Here is a 21,305-nt window from a genome sequence, read left to right on the forward strand (position 1 = left end):
ATATTCTCATTCTCAGCTAAAAGCCAACATATAAAGGCGACTTCTGTAAAAGAAGGCATGGGCTAGCATGTCACTTAACTACATACTTTCCATGCCTCGTGAGGCAAAACCCAGATCCATGCCTGGTGTAAACTGCCAGGCAGTAACACGGAGTTGCCTTAAACTCTTGGTTCTCTATTCAGACCTCGGAAAAATAACCACTTGTGGGGAAAAAACATTTAGTAGTACAGCTGTTGCTCTGCACAGTGGTAAGACTGACTTTGCCAGGGATCACTTCACTCACTCCTCAACATTTTCCGTATGTGCCTGGCTTGAGGGGACTGTGTTCGATGATCTTACTTGTTTCACCGGCAAAAGGCACCCCGGTGCGGGCACCGACGTGCAGTCGGGACAGGCACCCAGGTTCCCTGCGCGTGTATCATGGGAAGAGGGGGTTCTCCGGCACCTGGGAGCGGGCAGCGAGGGGTAAGAGGCATCCAGTGCCCGGCAGCAGCCCGGGGGTGGCGGTGGGCACCTGCGGGACGCAGCGATGGGCGCCGGGCGTCCCGGCTCAGGGCACCGACTTGCACCTCTTATGGGGGGAGCGCCGGCGGCAGCGAGAGGGAGGAGGAGAAAAGGAAGGCGAGCAGAGGGGCTGGGGAGACGCGGGCGGGCAGGAGCCGGGGGCCAGAGGAGGAGCTCCGCGCAGAGCGACGGCGGGCACGGCCGCGGTCGGGCCGGGAGCTGAGGCGCCGGAGCGGGGCAGGTGCGGGAGCCGCCACTGCCGCTGCCCACGGGGCGGGGGAGCCGGCAGCGGCCCCGGGCCGTATGGTGCCGGGCGGGACCCGGACCCCGCTCCCCGCCTTCGAACGGGGCCCGCGGAGCGCCGCGGAACGCAGCCCGCCGGGCCCGGCACTCGGTGGGCATGAGGACCCTGCCGATCCTGCTGCTCTCGCTCTGCTGCAGCCTGCGGCGGGTAAGTCTCCTGCGCACAGCCCGGCCAAGGGAACGCTCGCCCCGCGCCAGACCGCGGGCCGGGGTGACCCTACGGCTCCTTCCTGAGGAGCCTGTGCGGAGCCCTCCGGGCTGTTCCCCGCGGCTCCGCGGGGCGGGGGCTCGGCGGCAGCCGCGGCAGGTGCGGAGGCTCCGGCCCCGCCGCACACACTCCGGGAGGGACATCGGTGCCTCCTGTCGCTCGCTCTCCGGCTGTCCCCGGGCGGGGAACGCGAGGGGAGCGGGCGCGCAGTCCCCGCCGGGACCCCCGGGCGCTGCCCGCCTGCGCTCCCTGCCTGCGCCCCGGGCGCTCCGCAGCGCCAGGACGGCTCCGTCCCGGCTTCGCTCCGCCGGGCACGGTCCCATCCCCGCCGAGCCGCCACTCGCTCCCCGCCGTTTTCCCCGTAGCCGGTGGACACCACTCGTTTGCGGAGAGTTTTCACGGAGCGCTGCTCGGGAGCGGTCCAGAGGCCACTGGCCGTCATCGTAGGGGGAAAAGCCCCCCATCAACAACTGCTCTGTAATACGTGCAATGGGATTGGGATGTACAGAGTATTCAGAATATTGAAGTTTTCTTTAGGGCGCCTGCTTTTATGGTCTTTATATTTTCAAGCGTTTCTTAAGTAGTTTGTAAAAGTCAGTTACATTGATGGAAGTATGATACACACACACAAAAAAAAAAATTAAAAAGCCCTTTAGAATTTTTTCATTTTTTTATTACTGTATAACGGGAAAACATGCTGAAGCTGCATGTCAGAGGAAATGTTTATCTGTCAAACTGCTGGTTTAGATGCCTTAGAAATTGCTAAGCTGCTTAAAACGCAGAGAGCCTCCTGAGGTGTATTTCCAGCTCAGTGTGCGCCTTTACACACGGTTCTGTATTCATTGGTGACAAAGGGTAACCTGCTGCTGGTTAAGCAGAGGGAAAGATGGATGAGCACAAGTCCTAAAGAGTGGTGAATGCCCTCAAAATCTTGATGTGTTTTGGGAGGTGGCCAGAGCCACATAGTCTGGAACCCTAAATCTCTTTCTTTAGCTTTGTGAAGTCCATCTGAATGAAATGGATGTATTAGAACAAAGTATAGTTAGTTAGCAGGCAGCCCAGCTGCGAAAAGTAATATGCTACCTTTGGGTGCTAACAAATGTATGTTTTCAAATTAACCTTTGCTATTAATCACTGATATTTTGGAAGTACCAGAAAAAGAAGTTGTTTATTCGGCAGCTTGCTGAATTGCGGTAGCTACTTTGACTTACCCTTCATTTAGCTAACATTTTTATTTACTGCACCTTCCTTTCCAAGATCCAGTAATTGTAATCCTTCTTGATGAGTAGGAAATCTACTGTCAGTTACTGAATGTTTGCACTTGGAAATTAAAAATAGCCAAAATATGTTCTGTGAAAGGAAAGTGATATTAAAAACGTTATGTATACGTGGGAATTTTATTCTACATGGGAGCTATCTGCAAAAAAGATAATACATAGTAAAACATAGGTATTTTCAGTATAATGCTATACTTTCAATTATAAGTTCTAGAAATCCTAATTCATGTTAAATATGTGTCTTTGAAAGGAAAAGAATTCTGCACTCGAAACATATAATTTCAATACTCAACACAGAGAAAAGACATGGAAAAGGAAGTAAGGTTCTGATGTTGTAGATGGTGAAATGAGACTTTTAGAGAAGAGACAGATTTTTGTGAGTTTTCATAACAGCCCCTGCTTTTATGCTCATAAACTTGAACTGTATTTTTAAAAGCTGTGCAAGTGGTTTGTCCACAAGGAGACTGAAGAATCACCGGGCTCTCAGTCCTAACTCTGGATCCGAGGTTTTGGGCCCAGAATCACAGCTTAATTAATTATTATAACTTTAAAAACATTACTGTGTCATGCATCAGAGATCATTACCAGATTCTGTTGTTAAATGTCTCCTAAAAATGTGAAAAAAAAGACAGAAACTTGGAGAGAGACCATATTTTTCTTGGTAATTACAAGTGTGAGGATGAGTGAAGTACTCCATATTCCCATTTTATTTTTTTAAGATGTGATTTCATTTGAGCTAATCAAACTGTCCCATCAGCTCCACTGATGTTTCCAATTTTTCCATTTGTCACTTCCTGCAGTAATTTCTCCCATGCAGTCTCTTACAGACTCCATGTGTTTCTCTGTGAGGCTCTGAATGCCTCTCTGAATTCATCTGACCCCAGTAAAGCTTCCTAGGGTCTCGTTTCTCTCCCCAATACTGCTGCATTCCTGTCTCTTCCCACAGACATAAACTTTTCTGAAAACCAAAGAACTGGGGGCAAGGCTTTGAACCAGTAAAGGCATTAGTGCTTTAATTTTTAAGCAGTGGGATTTTCTTCCTGTGTAGTATTTGCTTGAATCAAATAATCATGCTCTGGGGCCTTCAGGAGATAAAATATACATGGTGGAAAAGGGAAGAAAAGTAGAATTTACTGTGTCAAAGAGAATGAAGTTTGATCAGTTTTCATGTTCTGTGATTTGTATTAAACTTTCAGCTCTGTAACTTACTACAAAAGGGAAAAAGAGCAAATGTGTCTACTTTCCTGGTTCAGTTTCAACTCAAGAGTTTTTCTGGAGAAAAAGATCTGAAGGCACAATATTGAGGAATGCACTAGAAAGCTAAATGAATGCTACAGGAGCAAGCCAGTAGATTATTTCAACATTTTGTTCTGAAAAGTCAAGGTGTGAGAAGCTAAAATGGGCATCGAATCTGAAAAGTGCCTAGCATGTGCTTGGGTGAAACCTGTGCCAGTTAAAGTTGTGGCTTTCATTATTGGTAGTTGCATTCTTCATGAAGCATTTTAATTCTAGTTTCAAGACATAATGTGTTTGTTAATTTGACACAGGTGAATGGTGTCCATCCAGAATGCAGATTGAAGCTGGAGATTCACAAGGAGGAAACAAGGTGCATGGAACTTCTAAAGAATGCAAAGCCAGTGGACTACAAAGGTAAGAAAAGAAAAGTTGTAATGTAGAGGTAACTGGAGTATTGAAGATTTTCTCCCTTTACCTTCTTTCCTGTTGTGATTGCAGTTTCCATAGTTGTCTGAACTGTGCTTGGGATTTTATGGTTTTTAGAATTTATGCAATTTTACATTAAATGTACTGCTGCAGCAAGCATGTGGTGAGAGGTTTGCAGGTGCTAAGAATGCACTGGCTGGGACAGCAGCTGGGAGTGAACACATTTTCATGTGTTAAGGTGTTGTAGTATTTTCTGGCTGGCAGAGGATCTGCAGGCTGATGATGACAGGACCAGGAGAAAGAACAAATCTGAGGGAAAGCTGAAAGCCTTGGATCCAAGCATCTCTCTCTAGCTACTGTTGAGAGTAAAGTACTAGGGGCAGGAAGGATCTCTGGGTCTCCTAAGTGGACAGTGTTTCAGACAGAAGATCAGATTCACACCCAGAGGACCATGGAGTTGTGTGAAGGGAAACCCGGACAGTCGTGTTACACCCCAAACCCCAACCCTCTGTTACTTTATTGTTTTCATTTTCTTTCTGCATAGAAAGATAAATATATAGGTAGTGATATAGTGAACTGTAATTTATGGAAGGAAGAGGAATAGTAGATGTAAAGTGTTTTGTTAGGTTTTTGGGTTTGGGGTTTGTTTGGTTTGGGATTTTTGTGGGGTGTTTTGGTTTTTTAGATTTCATTATATTTCCTTGCTACATTTTTGTGTTAGCAGAACATAATTTTATGGAGAAATGACATTTTTCTTGTAAGTTGAAGCTGCTGGTAAAGCCATTTTTTCAGCAAGCAGAATACAAAGGCAACAGATAAATTCAGCTTGGCAGTATGTGGTTTATTTGGGCTTTTTGTGTTCATTCTGTTTTGAATGCACTCTGAAGATGACTATGGGACCTCAGAGACCTGCCATCTGCAGTGCTCTTTGAGCGTAAACATGAGTCTAAACTCATGATGCCTTTTCCACCTCTCCTCAATTTAAATGTGTAACTCTCTCCATGCATATTCTAATATTAATATGTATAAAATAAAATAATTCAACATTTTGTATTTTATTATAATTTCTCCTTTTTATTCATCCAGATTAGTAATTTAAAAAAACCCGCAAACTCTTACTGGAATAATTCATCTAGATTTATGGCTTTTATTTATATATGAGTGGTGAAGAGAAATGGCTGCTACATAAATAATACTAGTGTGAAGCCAGATGGAGAAATAATTAGTAGCCCAGCTTAATGAATTAAATCATGAACCAATAAATTCACTGTTAGCTGTTTCATGGCTTTGAAAGTCAAGACTTCCTCAAGATACACTTTTGTGATCCAGATGCTGGCCTGCTCCGAGGGTATCTTTGTGATGCACACCAGTTTTATTTTGGGCTCCCTAGGGGAAGAAAGAAGTTTGCTGTTGGTGTTTTCTTCCCAGCCCCTTTTCACTGGAAGAGGGGTGCCTCTTAAAGGCAAACTTCTGTGAAAGAAAACTCATGTCTTGGAAGGACACAGGATGTCTGATGGTGTTGATTCAACCCTGCAGGCAGTGGCAAAACAGCAGTGCAATGATTTATACATTTTATTGAATGTCTGTCTGAAATTAAAGGAATATTCCATTTTGTTGGAGACTGGAATAAAGCCCCTGTGGTGATGAACCTTTAAAACTGCATGTTTAATATTACAGGAGAATTTGTTCTAGGCTTCCTGTTACAGATACCTTTACCAAGAACCTTCAAAGAGTAGCCTATGTTAAATGTATGCATTTGCATTTACAAAAATAGACATTCTCTGTGTGTCCTTATTTTCCTAATAACCTCTCTGTAATCATACAAAGAAGTAAGGACTATTTTGAACAGTAACACTCTGACTGCTGATGAAGAAGAATTACTAATGAAAATTGGCAAGCTGGAACTAGTCCAAGTCGTAGCTCCACATGTAACTTGTAGAATATTTGAAACATAATTCTTTACAATAAATTCCAAAATGCTATTCCACTTTTTCCTGAATGGGAAAGATGGTTATACAGCCCTTTTCATGCTTTTCTAGCTTTAGTATGTGCTACCTGACTTAAAAAAATCTGTTAATGAAATCTCATGAAGGTACTGTCTTCAATTTGGAAATAAAGGTTCCCTGAGATTTTCCACAGAAGGCTTGGACCTCGATTATCAAAATCAGTGGGAACATTTTCATTAATTTTTTGGGCACCTGGGAAACCACACCTCTATGTCATCTCTATGCTCCAGAATTCAGCTGGCATGCACAGCTACTGAATTTTGGAGGATCCAAATTGTATGGGACAAGTAGTCTCTTCTTAGAGCTAGATGGCAATTATGTATTGGAAATCTTATCTAATCTTCTCAGCTCCCAGTTAGGGATATAAAAAGGAAACATTTAAAGGCAACTGAGGTTTATTTGACATGATAAAATGGTATTATACCTGAGCTGCCTCAAGACATAGGCTGAAGAATTTCAGTGAGTAATTTTTGCATTGTGCCTAAAATCACTGACTGTGAAGTCTATGAAGCACTTCCTTACTTCATGGCTTAATAAAGCAGTAGTGTGTTTTGCAAAGAAGCACTGTCTAAAGACTATGTAAGTACCCTTTGAACAATGCTAAGGGTATGCTAAAACCAAAGGACACAGTTGATCTAAATCTGTTTATTTGCCAGTGTCAAACTGTGAGACACCCAAACCTCTTGCTTTGCACCTTTTGGGGGATTTTCAGGCATTAGCACATACTTTTCCATTAGTGGACAGCACTGCACTCCATTTAGGGAAGAAGTCACTCTCCAAAGACCTGTGGCAGTGCTTTCCTCTCTGTAGTGCTCTTTAGAACATCTGGTTGTTTATTTTATGAAGACTGCATTAGCTTCTATCCACATTTGTTTTCATCTTTCCTCCTATAATTTGGCCCCTGAAGTATGGATGCACCTTAGCTGGCAGCCTAGGAGAGGTTGGTTTTTCTTGGTGCACATTTTATTTTCGAAGGGCAGATGAATTGCATTCTAACTAGCCGATAGTAGCTACAGATTTTGAAGTTTATATGGAAAAAACTATTTTTTTTGATCTGCTACCCATGGCTTGTCTGATTGAAAATACATAAAAATTTTCCTGCTGCAAATGTCTTCCTTTATTCCATATTTAGAATTTCTCTTTATAAAGAAACTGGCTCATTTCTCTTCAACTTTAAGTGAAAAATGAAATCTTATGGTCAAAAATGTTAAAACTCACTCAGCAGAGTTTTTAACAGGGTTCTACAACAAGAAGTTCTAAAAAGATTTCATTATAAAAAAACTAACTTTAGGGGTTTTGATTCATCTTGGACTCAGTGGCTACACAGTTAAATGTGTCTTTTCAGATCTTGCTTTCCAAATATGTTTTTTTGCGAGACCCATATGTCAGACAACATTTTTAATTTTAGATATGGCATCTTAACTTTGAGGAAAGGATGTAGATGAAAAGAAAAATGGCTTTGGAAAGAATTTCATAAACCTCTCAAAGAGAAGCTTCATAATGCAGCTAGCAATAGGAAATTGAAAGAGACAAGACTACCAAAATGATGCTCTTAGTTATTCATAAGTTTAAAGCAAGAGGGACCAATATTGCTGTATAATCCATTCTCCTGAATTGCACTGTCAATAGAATTTCCTTCAGTGATTCCAGCGCTGAGCTCATGATCTTGTGGATGAAGCAAGAGATGTTCAGAACAGTGGGATGAATATTCAAATGTTGGACCTGTGGCAGGTTGTCCAGAAGTTAATTTATCTGACTAACTTAACTGTTAAGGTTGTTCATCTGGTAAGAAACGTGCCTATTTTGCATTTACACCCCCCACACACACCTCTGTGTATAACTAGGCAAACCTGGTGATCACTCTATCATCCACATTAGTCAATAGAAGACTGACACAAAGCCAGATGAGGCTTTCCTTTGCTGCATGAAAAGGAATCTCCTCAAGTTTCCCCCTTTCTTAATGCTCCCTATCTCATCAAGGTCTTGCGTCAGGTTTTGTTTAGTTTTGAAGCTATTGTTTCTGTAAAATGAGTCAGTAGTTCAGACTGCAGTGGTGCTGAAAGTAGAATTAAATGAGATGGTGGGATCATGGAACTTCTTTCGTGCAGCACTAGTAACTCTTGGAAGAACAACTTTATCTTTCTTGAATCCCTATGCTGCTGCTTTTCCAGCTGTAGTGCAGACATGTTGCTACTTTTTAGTTCACACACTTTTTATGAAGGAAGCCAAAGGGGCTGCTTTGGATATTTGTCTGTTTCGGCTTTCACAGATTGAAGTGTCATCATTAATGACACCACATAAAACAGATCATCCTTACAGTATTGACAATGTCTGGGCTTTGTGGAAGTTGTACTTAAATATTTGAGGGCAGAAGGGAGGCAGAGCTTTGTATTTTGAGGAGGCTGGGTGAGAAAGGTGAGAAAGAGCCTTGAATGAAAGGAGTTGCCTACTGAAAAATAACTATTAGTAAATAAAATAGCAAAGACCAAGAAAATTTCCTGATCATTCAAAAATCTCATATAATAAAGTTTAGTAAGAGTGACAATAACAAACCCTTTTGGAAAGAACAGAAGCAGCAGGTGTCCACAATGATTCTGAAGACATGAAATTTCTGCTCTACCCAAAATGTGAACAGCAATTCAGCAGCAGACATTAATATATGGCATTTGTAGCTGTGAAGAAGGAAAATGCACAGCCATAAGTGAATTTATTGTGTTTTCCAGAAGACTCTGAAGGAAATACTGCCCAGCATAGTTTTGCACTTGAGTCCTGATAAAGACAGCAGTGGCCATGGCAGTGTATTCTCCATGACATCCAAAGTTCAAATACCACAAGGAAGAAATTTTGAATACCAAAACACTGAAAGAGCTTCAGCTAATACAACACATAGCACATAGGTTAGACATAATACATACTAGCAGAAATATATGGTCCTACTTCTTAATAGAGACTTTTAATATTTTGTGATGGAGTTTATATGAACAGGAGATGGATATTTAATGGTATTTTTGAACAATGTACAGCATGCCAGAATTGGGGCAACATAAAGATGAAGGTACCTCTTACAGCTTTGACTATACATACATTAATATATTTGCATAAGAATAGAAAATAATGTTCTTATGGTAAGATTAGCATGCCGTCCAGTCATACAAAAGTAAATGCTCTTGTCTCCAAAGGACATTTTGAGTAATTGGAAAGCAGGATTTTCTTAGAAAATTTGGTTGAAAATTTGTTTTCTTTTTAGGAGGTTTTTTTTCAAAGTTTTAGCTGGCAACTTCCGTATTTCCCTACAGAACCCTATAAATATATAAATGACATTAAATGTAATACTGGCCAATAGATTTTTGATTCTCTAAAGGGAAACTGTTCTTCAAAAGGGAAATAAGACATTTCTTCAGAAGTGTTTCATTTAGTGAAAATGCAGAAATCCCTTAGAAATCTCAGAAACAGCATTTTTGCCATTCCTGGTAATAGAACTGGCTTTTGAAGAACCTATGAACTGCAAACATTTTAGGTAAGTATGAGATAAACTTTATTGGTTTCATCATTCTGTTTAAACTAGTTAAATCTGATGTATACTGTAGAATTTCAAATTTCTGTTTGCTGTCTACAAGTAGTGTTCGTTGACCAGAAATGATGTTTTTTATATCAGCGCTTCCTCAGTATTTGTGAGTAATTGGAGCTGCTTCTTGACCACACTGTAGCCAGTGCTTTCATCCTCACACAGCTGCAGGTGGGCAGCTTCACACAGAGGGGCTTTGGGCAGGCAGGGTCTGGCAGGGTCCTTCCCCCCAAGTCAGGGCAGCCCCAGCCCCGGGCAGCTGTCACCTCCCTGTGACAAGGACATCAGCCTGCAAGGTGGGTCAGGACCCAGCCTGGCACAGGGCACCAGGGTCGGGCAGAGACCTGGGATGGCTGGCCAGGGCCACAGCAGAGGGCTGGGAAGAGGCAGGCGCGGCTCTGAGGAGGATGAAGGCAGGTGCAGCCCCAGCATGGCTGAAGGTCCAGCCCTGGGCTGAAGGTCCAGCCAGTTTGAGAGCTCAGGGCCCTGACAAAAGCACGTGGCAAATAACTTCAGTGAGGCAGTGTGGAGCAACAGCTTTTTTTGGAACTGTCTCATTCCTATTCCCACTCTAAGCAGTTCTGCTTTGCTCCCAATTTGCTAGCTTGCTACTTGTGTAGCACCTCCTTTTCATTTCTTTTTTATCACTTGTGTGCAAATGCAGAAGGAATGTCAGTCCATATACATGTTCGTAATTCCCATGCGACCTAAGTTCCATTCTGTGGCACACAGACCTGCAGTCTAGAAATCATTGCCCATAAGAGGTGAGATGGCTCCTGCTCTGCCGAGTACAAAAATCAAAACGTTTCTCACCCTTATCTAGCTGTCGACTTTCTTACTCATTTTCAAAGCACTCAGTTGTTTTTTCATGTTTTATGCATGCCTAGACAGTTTTAAAAAATGCTAAACGTCTCTTGCAAGTGACAATTTTTAAATCCAAATACAAAGTGCCACCTAGTGGTTATAGATTTATAAAATGTGTCTATAAACAAAATTTTCCAGCACAAGCCCCAGTGTTTCACTGAGATAAACTCTATTGGTTTCATCATTCTGTTTAAACTAGTTAAATCTGATGTAGAAGAAACACACATAGGTAAGTGAACTTGTTGCTCAAAGACTGGATCCCAAAAAGCAGGATGATGAATGTGGTGGCAGTACTTATGTAAGCTGAAGAAAATGAGAAACAAAATGTGGTTTATAGTCTGTTATGTTTCCTTTCACTATGAACTATCTGCAAATGCATGACAAGCATTAAAGACCAAACAGTCAAATAAAGTAAGTGATCTCATTGAAACTAGCTAACAATAGTATCTGCAGTATCATCTGGAGGAACAGGAGAGGGGATCAGTAGAAGAGAGACTTTTGAGCGAGTCACTGAGCAAGGGTTTTCTGGGAAGTTTGGTTGTTTCCTTGGATATGCTGTGAATGACACATCAGAGAAATAAATGGTGCAAATGAAGAGATTGAAAACGTTCAATGCAGGGTGCAGGAGTGTTCTTTTAGACACCACAGAAAAAGGGATGAAGAACCTTTTTCCTTTTTGCCTTTGCTAGTTTTATTAACAGTTGTTAATGGCTTAACCCCAGAGATCAACCCAGCCCTGCACAGACACTCCCTCGCTCCCACACCAGCAGGATCACAGAGAGAATTGGGAAGGTAAAAGCTGGAAAACTCTTGGGTTGAGATAAGGACAGTTTAATAGGGAAAGCAAAAACCGACTGTTCAGCACAAATCCAAAACACAGCCTCTTATTAGCAACTGTGAAGAAAATTAACTCTATCCCAAACAGAACCAGCCCAATCGGTAAAGAAAAAGGTAAAGAACATAATAGTAGACATGCAGAAAAAGTTGAGGAGCTAACACAGATCTAAGCTGGACTGGCTTTATATGTACATATCAAAGTGAAAGGACAAAACCACTCAATGCTTGAGAATTTATTGAAGCCCAGTGCAAACATAGAGACTAAATCCAATAATGAACATAAAAGAAAAAAGATGTATATTAAAGTACATCTGGGTACTTAGACTATTTAAAAAATACTATAAATAAAGAAAATTACAGACATTATGTGAAATAAACATTGGAGCAATATCAGTTTTGCTTAAGAAGTGAGCTACTTTCTATAGAAAGTATCTTTTTACTGGTAAAATTGTTACCAGAACTAAAACTTAAAACCTTATTTAAAGCTAAAAAATATAAGTATTTTGTATTTTACTTGATTAATATCCTTCAGAGACAGTAGGAAACAGGCCTATGTATGTGAGAGATGGGTAAAATTTCCAGAAAATGAGACTTTAGATAATGATTTTATGAATGACAGTCCAGAAATCTTAACACTGGATTAATTAATAGATGGACAAAGAGCTGTAGAGAGTGAGTAGAGAGGAGAATATTAAGTTTGATCAAGCTAGATATTCTATGTAGAGAAAGAGAAACATTTAGCATAGTATTTACCACACCTTCACTTCTGAACAGTGTGGTATTTAAAGCTTTGGGGTCACTGGAAAGAAACAGGCAATTGTTTGGGGCAATGAATCTGGCCAAATTTCATGTGTTTTAGGATGAAGTACATCATTCTCCATCACATTCTGACATATGTCATTGCATATGTCATTGTAAAAGGATACTATGGTGGGTGAAGAGCAGTATCTGGAGACTTGTGAAACTTACCAAGATCCCCAGTTGTGCCACATCTTTAATTTCCAAAATCAGTAGGGAATTAGTTGCTAGTTTTAATTTTGCTGAATTGCACTTGTGCTCTACAAAAGAGATACATTTTTGGGATGGAAGAGACAAATTGATGCAAGTGTAGTAAGAGTGGACTCATTAATTTTATCCCACCTCTGCGTAAGGGTAGGGGTTTTTAAGAGAAGAAGAAGATACAATACTGCAATATTGTTAAAAATCTGTAGTAATTGGAGGAAGGGGGAAATGAGTGTGATTTGAAAGCCCAGAAGGTGCATTGTTGTTTAATATTTGTAGTTCTATCAGTAATTACACAAGCAACACCATTTTGGCATTCAGACCTGACCAGTTTTCAGATGCCCACTGTGGGCATTCAATAACTCTAAATGCCTCCAGGACATTTCAGCAGTGTTCTCAGATGTCCTGTATCATAATCAATAAGCCTGTAGATATACATAAATTGAGGGTTAACATTCTTGGAATTCTGACAACAGTCACTTGAGTTTCACTCATATGATTTTTGACGCATTTGAATGTAGTCTAGATGTAGGAAATACGTCTTTGGTGTTACTTTATCCATTTGATTTAAGGTGTCTGAAACAGTATCATTCTCTCATGGGCCATAGATGCCTGCAAAGTCCTCAAATACTGAGGAAAAAATAGGGAAAAAAACATATTCCCCAGAAACCATTAGTGACTTGTGAGTGTTTTGAGCATCAAAAACTTGTATACTGAGTTCCTTCCAGCAAGCTGGCTTTGAGATTTGATACAAATCGTGTTGATTAATTTTGGTAGGAATAGGACTCGAAGCTCAATTTTTCTACATAATATTCCATTTAATTGAGGCTTGAATAAGAGTATTTAGTCTTTTTTTTTTGTGGAAAACATAGCAATGGAGCCCTAAAGTTCACATTGTTCAGCTGCCTGTTTGGCAAAACCTTAGCTCAGTCCATATACAGCAGCATAGGAAAAATTTATAAAGGCCTCTGGGCTGTTTGCAGATTACTGTAACAAACCCACCATTTTACAGAGAGTGGATTAAACAAAAGGGAATTTGAGAAAGTCATCAGCTTCCATGGGTGTGCATGAACACTTTCATGACTCATCTCAGCTCTCACTGTTAGTGGAAATGGGGTTGAAATAAAAACGTCTGAAGTCTCACAAGATGATAATTATTCTTGTGTACTCCAGGGCTTGTTTATGCTGGCTCAGGCAGTCCATCAGTCAAAGCCAAAAGAGTTTCATTTTGTCACTGTAGTTCTGAGTGCCAGCAGATGAAGAAAATAGCTTCTTTGTCTTTCTGATTACTTGTGTGTTGTTGATGTTGTTTTTGGCTTAAAATCAATTGGGGAGGAAGCATGACCTGAACTGGTTCAGGTAAACATTCTTTTACTTTGTGTAAGCCCTGGTGTTGCATCATAGAGATTTGGACTTGATTTTGACTCAGAACTGCAGCTCAGGAAGCACCTAGGCATGTTGAAATTCCATTGACTTCAAAGGCTATGAAGGTGACCTGCTGAGATGTAAACCTCAGAAACTGTATACAGATGGCCAAGCCACCATCAGAGATCTCTCAGGGATACTGTCAGTAATGCCAAGAGGCTGATGCAGCTTACAGGGCAGTGGAGGGTAAGGCATTATGTTATCTATGCACAGAGATAAACTTTGTGAAGTGTTCCCTTTAGTAATCCCTTATTTTTGGCATCATCTTTCTGAATATAGAACAGATGCTGCATTTAGAACTGTACAATCCTAAGAGGAGTGAAGAAAGACCCAATCCCCATATGCGAATCCTCTGGAGAATTGCACTTCCTTGGAAAACTATAAAGAGGACTCTGTGGAATTGGTGATCAAATGCAGAATTTCCCCCATAATCCTCCTCTCATCATCTCCAAACCTTGTTCTTGGTACCACACCGAGGCTCCCTCCCAGCTATCACACTTGGATGGATGTTTCCAAAGGAAAGCAAGGCCCATGGGAACACTGTGCCACTGGCTTTTCTTCATGCTGCAGCTAGGACATAGCCTTGGGACAAATCCAGCTGCTGGTCCTGTAACACATTCTTTGGTTTCCTAGTTTACGTGTGCTTTGAAAGTAACTTAAACTTTGAGAGCAGGATGCTGCACATTTTAAGTCAACACAAGCTGTCCAAGTTTAATTGCACTAAAAAGTTTTTATACAAATATAGAACTTCTAAATATTCCTTTTCAAGTTTCATTTAACTCATGTGGCTTGATTTTGGGCATGACCTCACTAGCACAGAATAAATTAATAATAAATTGCTAATGCTATAAATATTCTGAAGAATAATATGGCTGTGAGCAGTTCCTAATCCAAGTTTTATGTTCTCTTCTGAAAGGAACAAACTGTCCCTTATACTGCTAATAATCTTATGGAGATAATACCAGTGGGATAATGGTTTGGTTTTTCTCTTTAGCATTAATTACAAATTTAAATTGTTAATTGCCTTATCTGAAGACATAAATGCCCAGAATTTTGCACATGGTTTTTTTTTAATAATTTGAACTGAGATAGTACGAGTAACATTTCCTTATTTCTTTGTCCTCACAAGGCTTATATTGAGAAACTTTCAGAACTCTTTGCTTAGCATAGAAGATATGCATTATAAATAGACACCTTTAAGCCGGGCATGGTTGAGCCAAGTGCCTATAGCAGCTACAGGAAGATTTACACTCATTCACAAGATACAGCCTTTGAGCCACATTAATAGAGATATCAACATGGGCAAAGCTGTAGCAAGTTACTCCCTACTTGTAACAAGCAGTTACTGCCACTATAAACCATGTCTATGAAATTTGAAGGCCCCCTTCCCTTCCTGAAACCAATACATAGAAGCATTCCGTGTTCAAATGTCTGTTACTTAGTTTGAGAGATTATTCTGTTAGTCCACGCCTATTGTTCCAAACATTCTCCAATCATGATGCATTCCTATCATATGTGGTGCTGAGTCCAATGAACTACTTAGATATTTATTTGTGATTTGAATCTGCTTGATAGAAAACTCCATTTTAATTGTGATTAAGAAATTCTCAAAATTTTGCAATTCTTAATAATCCATATCAATGCTCAGGAGTTATTTTTTATTATTTTTTACTTTTTCTTAGCATCCTCACATCACAATGACATTGTTTTCATGAGACATTTTGCAAACAATGTATTAGTGGACCTAAAAATTGGCTGGTTAATCAGCAGACTCTTATGATTCCTTTAAAGTTTTCAAGAAAACATCATCTTTGCAGCTTTATTGAAGGAGTCTAATGTTTTTTTAACCCCTCATCCAAAGCTTTTACCAGGTCTTTATAAGGTAAACCCAGCTTTCAATATGTTAACACTGGTTTGTTTCAGGATGTGCTGGAGTTTGGGATAACATCACCTGTTGGCATCCTGCGAAGATTGGAGAGACTGTCACTGTCCCTTGTCCAAAAGTATTTAACCTTTTTTCTGGCAAATCAGGTATTTTATTTTAAGCTCTCTCTGCTGTTCTGTAACATAATATGCTAAAAATGGTTTATTTGGGGGTTTTATTTTCTTTATAGAGTTAAAATTCTTGTCAGAGCTGTTCAGGATACACCATGAAAAGACAAAATTATCATGTTTGTGTTTTGTTTGGTGTTAAGTTAGATACTAAATATATTTTCTGATACAGTGACACTCACCAAAGCTGCAGACACTGCTTGCTCTTTTTTGACCTGTTCTGTTAATTGCTAAGGCAGCTGTGCCTGACTGACATCTCTAACAGCTGCCAGCAGGTCACATGTAGGTTGTTCCTTCTGTGCCTCAGGACGGGAGCTTTGCCTTGCCTTTGTGAGAATAAAGAGCCCACATTAACAGATAATACCTAAAAATTACTGCTATTGCAATTTAAGGTAGTTGTTATGAAACCTTTTATGTTGCTTTTTAATAGAACTTGAAAAGAGCTCATCAGTGTCTCAGACTGCTGAAACAATTAACTGGTTCAAGTCTACCATATTCTGCATCATCTTGTCAATACATCATATTTTTCCCTGTGGCATGAAAGTGGGGTTTTGAAAATAGATGATGTACACAGAGTATTTCACATGTATCTCAAAATGCTGCAGGAAAAAATCTTATCCTCATTGCTCAGGTGGGAAACCATTGTCATGAAGAGCTGGTGAAAGATGAAAAACTTATCACAGTTATGTAATTATTTCTTTTTTGGAGGGAAGGGTTTGGTGTCTCTGTGGACAGCTTTAAAGATATTACTTTTGACTTAGAGGCTAATTTGGGGTATGACTAAAATACCTTTAGACTCAAAACTGTTGAGTAAGTCTTGTTCCAGTAAAAAATAGATAACTAAAACAATCTACAGATGAGCAAAGGTTTTCATTCCTGGAACTGGTCATCTTGATTAGTTTATCATGGATAAACTAAACAATTTTTAAAGGGGAAAGTATGTGTAATCATCACTAAATCTTGTGAAATCTATGGAAGTTTTCAAATTACTCAAATGAAGATAATAAAGTGTTGTCATGAGACACGGCAAACTAATAAATATCAAAAATTCAAAATCTGAATTAAATCATGATTCTTCTGTCTATTTGCCAAAAGCTAGAGCATGCACACTCTGTAGTTTATTTCACAACTGTTGATTATATTACAGCATTTTAATTTTACTATGAAACAACTGCAATAAAAATTTAAGTCTGAAACCTTCACAGTGCATTGCAACACTATCTCACTTCACCATGGTGTCAGCAAGACTGAAAGATTACTTCCTTTTTATAGTTTGCTATTATTTTCCCAGATCTAGGTCTTTTTCATAGCTATCTGTTTACTTCCTGCTTGCAGAACTAACAGGGTTGATTTTTAGAGGTTCCTGTTCAATTAAGAGTGTTTTTTAAATCTTGTCTTTCTATAATTTCAGAGAAGGAAGACAACAAACATTTTGCATGGTTGATTGAATCTTAGCACCTTTATAAGTTGGTTATGCTCAGGAATATGTAATTTATTTAATTCATACACAGCACATTACAAATTAACTTCATTCTTATAGTGGAAAATTATGAAAATATCTTTAAACAATAAATTTAACTCTTTTTATTTAGCCAGATTCGTGAGATGTATGTTTTAGTTTTTAGTGTTTAAGAGGAGTTAAAATTCTACTACAAGATGATCTAGAATACCTTATTTTTATACAAAAATTCCAAACCACTAGTAGGCTTTTAAATGCCATCAATTACTTAAAGGATTTCCCAATTTAAATTGAGAATTTAAAAAAGTAGTTGTCTTCTCATCTTTAGAACTTTTGGAGAGCTGGCTCTAAATTTCATCAGTGGTGGTCTATGTTACAGTTTAAGCATACCACATAATTAATTCTATATTGAATATTGGTAACTTTTGATTGAAAGAATTTTTACTGTGAAAGCAGTCATATTATCCTATAACGTTTTTCCTGTATTTTACAAGCTTATGAGTCTCAGAAAGTTATTCTGTAAAGTTTTTATTCAAATGTATGGGTCTGTGTCAAGTTATAGGTTTTAAATCAGGTTGCCATCTGAAATATTTAACTGCATGAAAAGATGGTGTAGAAATAAATGTTGCCTTCCATAGAACATTGCCCTACTCTCTTCAGGTTAGACAGTATTGCAATATTTGGAGTAGAAAATACTTCAGCATCTTGGGTACATGGAGTCTTTTTCTTGCAAAGCTGGCTTTGACGCAGTTTGTGGTTCTGTTAACACATTCCTCTGCTCTTCCTAGTCTCAGAATCTTGATGTACTTTTAAAGTGAAGACTCTTCACAGTGTATAAATAGGTTACATTTTCTTTTAAAAATGTAATTTCTATGCCAAATGGCAAAAATGGTCCCGTTGTTGGAGGAGACTGTGGGTTTAGGTCAACGCCTTTGGTTGTTGGCTGGTGAACCATTTGTAGGATATTTACAACTTTCCACTGAAGACTTTTTACAAAGAAGAAATTCCAGTAACCAATCAACAAAGTAAAAATCACAAAAGCTTTTGTTTGGAGTGTACATAAACAAGTTTGGTTATTCTTGACCAACACTGATCTATGACACATAGATTTATTTTTCTATGGTGGAAAACAGGCATCTTTAAGTCAAATCTTAAAGACCAGTGGTGAACTCCAGACCAAAGCAGTATATTGTTATAGATTTCAAGTATCATGGATATACAAATTGCTTTTAGAAATGTGAGGGAAGTTGGCTATGTATTAACATTGTAATGTTAATATTGTAACATTGTAAGAGTTAGTTATAATAAATGTGATTACTATATTTTAGTCTGAAACCCAGCTTTTCTGTTCTCCCCTATTAAAGCTGTTCTATATTGCATGAAAATTAATTCATTTTAATGAGATTAAGAAGTAGAATCATGGGTTGCCCGCATCTCATCTGTGTGACTTTGTCTCTGAAAAGAGTCAACTTCTTCTCTCAGTTCCAAACAGAAATTTTCTGAAGTTAATAGATGTTCGAAATTCCTTTCCAGCCATACTTCCACATGTCCTGTGCACTCCTTGGACTACCTTGTTTCAGTATTGGTTCAAAGAGTGAAATTCAGCACCCATTTTTATTCCTTGTTCTTCAACCTATCACATAATTTGGCCTTTAAACTTCATTACCAAACGTACCAACATTTGCTGTAGCAGTAAGTCATCACCTCAATGTCTAAGAGCTTTTATAACTCTTCAGTAGATCACTTGGTATTGGCTTCTCCGAAAAATTAAATAGGAGGTTAGAACAATTCTCACTGAAATGACTTTTCTTTCAAATTGCTGTACCTACAAATAGCCCCTTTACAGAGTGAATGGAAAGACTCCCTTCTGAGTATTTTAAATAAAACAGCAGAACAGTTTAGGTTTTTGCAGATGTGACAGAAATAGCTGTTATACCAAGGGAGAAGCCTGCCATCACAGTTCGGGTTTACTTTTGTTTTTCTGTAGTGCAAAGACGACTCCAAGCAAGAGTAAAAGCCAAAGTAACATGAATGAAGAGAACATGAAAGGAAATGGCTGGGTTGAGTCCTAGGAAATAAAGGAAAAAGAGCTAGGTTGTGACTAGCTAATGACAAATTTAGGTTGTCTAAGGAGTCATTGATGAGAAGAGTTTTGAATTGTTCTGATTTAAAATCTCTAATTTTGTTTTACAGGAAATATTAGCAAAAATTGTACAAGTAATGGATGGTCGGATATCTTTCCTGACATCTTAAGTACTTGTGGATACAATGACTATGAAGATGAATATAAGGTAGGATAAATACTTTTTCTATACATTTAGGTGATGGCGTTCAGTATAGCTATCTAGACATACTCTGCTTCTAAAGAAATCCCATTTACTCAGATTAAATAATAATCAGATTTAATAAAAATCTGTAGTAATTTTTCCTAGCATTGGTTGCAATATGCTCAGATTGCAGTTGTCTAATGAGATAAAATCATAAATATAGAACTCAGTAACTGTTTGAAACTCAAGGCTATAAACAGTTGGTAATTGTGGTAATGCATCTGTATATCTCATATTGCTGTGCTACTCAGATGGGGCATCGTATGTTTTGCATTGTGTTATTTCTAGATGTTTCAGTTATTTCAAAATAATATTTCAAAAGAAGTTATCTCAAAACCTAATAATAATATAATCTGTTTTAATCTGTTAATAGCACATGCACCACTCGATTGATGATATAAGTAAAGTTATAAGCAAAATACAATTTATTTAGGTCATTGAAGTTATTGCAAATTTATATTGACTTGAAGTTGTGTTCGCAGTTGTAAACGGTTCAGAAAGCTATCAAGGTATCCTAAATGCACTATTGCATGGAAAATTGAATTTGTTCACTTTGCAGATACTCTCTTGTAGTTGAGGGAAGGGTTTTTACCATCACATTTTTCATATTTTCTGTCTATTTTCCTGCTGAGGCTAACAGAGCAAGACTTTGTTTACAAGCAGGAGCTCATAGCGTCAGTAAAACTCTTGTTACGCAGAACAGATTAAGTCCTCTCATGAACAAAGATACTTGGCCAGTTGGGTTTTTTCCCTGGATTTTAGTATGTGTGGAATAGCTGTAGCAGATCTGTTCTGTCTGGCTTGCAGAGATGCACTGGCATTCCAACTAAGGCAGGCAGGTTTTGGCATTTCTTTCTGCATTTAAAAGCCCAACCATTACTGTAGTTGAAAATAGATAATAGAGAAAATTGAGAGAATATGTTGTTTTCCCAAATTTTCGGAAGATAAATTCTAAAACATCTGTGTCATCTGACAGCTTGGGAACACACATGTATTACTGCTAAAACAGCCACTTTAAACTGTCATTCAACCCAGGCATTGCCATGTGGAGTGAAAATGGGTCAAAACAGAAAAATTAAAATCAACAAAAGATAGTATTTCAAGTAGTGAGAAACAATTAGAAGATGACTAGTATAATAGAAAAGCAGTTCTTGTTTGACATATTCATTAGTAATTTGAAGGAGGTGAATGAAATGCAAATTGACTATACTTGCAGGAATTAACCTAGAGAACTGGAAATAGGAAGTAGCAGCAACATTTACAAAAGCCTTGAAAAAAGCAAATAATAAAAGTGTGAAGATAAAAATCAGAAGAGAGATGTGAAAAGCAGGTACTGAAAAAATTATTAGCAAACATACTATAGATATAATATCATAGATATAACTCATAGAGACAATAGAAAGAATGCAACTATCATGCAGGTGTGGAATTTTAGAAGGCATTTGAGGTTCTGCACCAGCTACTTGTTTACATAGAAGATGTTTTCTTGAATTCGCATCTTAGTGCTCAATGGCAGCCCCTCAAACCAAGATCTTTGCTCAGCATAAATCAGTAGGGGTTTTTTGTTTTTTTTTTTTTTTTTTTGTTAATATAGTATTTCAACAGTAAGAGCTAAAAATGAAGTCCTAATATTTAGATACTGAGTATTCTGGGCATAAAAATGTCATGCAACAATATGCTTTGCAGTATGGGGTGTGAAATATATGAAGTTGTCCTCAAAGTTACATTAACTAAGGAGGTAATATTTTAGGGAAGGTGGCAAAATACCTTTCCTAGGGTAAGTCCTAAGTTTCCTGGTTTATGTTTTCCTTTGA

General features: G+C 38.9%; 1 protein-coding gene across 2 annotated transcripts in view; it reads left to right on the plus strand.

Annotated features, from left to right (window-relative positions):
• The first annotated feature begins 312 nt into the window (after positions 1-312).
• Positions 313-21,305, plus strand: part of VIPR2 (vasoactive intestinal peptide receptor 2) — a 51,778-nt gene continuing 30,785 nt past the window's right edge. The window contains exons 1-4 of one of the 2 annotated variants that reach the window (XM_042043480.1): positions 313-465; positions 3,840-3,942; positions 15,577-15,684; positions 19,358-19,455. In XM_042043480.1, coding sequence (XP_041899414.1) covers positions 421-465; positions 3,840-3,942; positions 15,577-15,684; positions 19,358-19,455 — 354 coding nt within the window. In that variant the 5' untranslated portion in view covers positions 313-420. Of the gene's footprint in view, positions 466-706; positions 956-3,839; positions 3,943-15,576; positions 15,685-19,357; positions 19,456-21,305 lie in introns of those variants that run through there. The other variant, XM_042043479.1, reaches the window with a different exon arrangement.

The sequence above is a fragment of the Corvus kubaryi genome, unplaced genomic scaffold (assembly GCF_017639235.1).
Source record: "Corvus kubaryi isolate FWS band 111438036 unplaced genomic scaffold, C.kubaryi_AGA036_p1.0 37398, whole genome shotgun sequence".
NCBI classification, from domain to species: domain Eukaryota; kingdom Metazoa; phylum Chordata; class Aves; order Passeriformes; family Corvidae; genus Corvus; species Corvus kubaryi.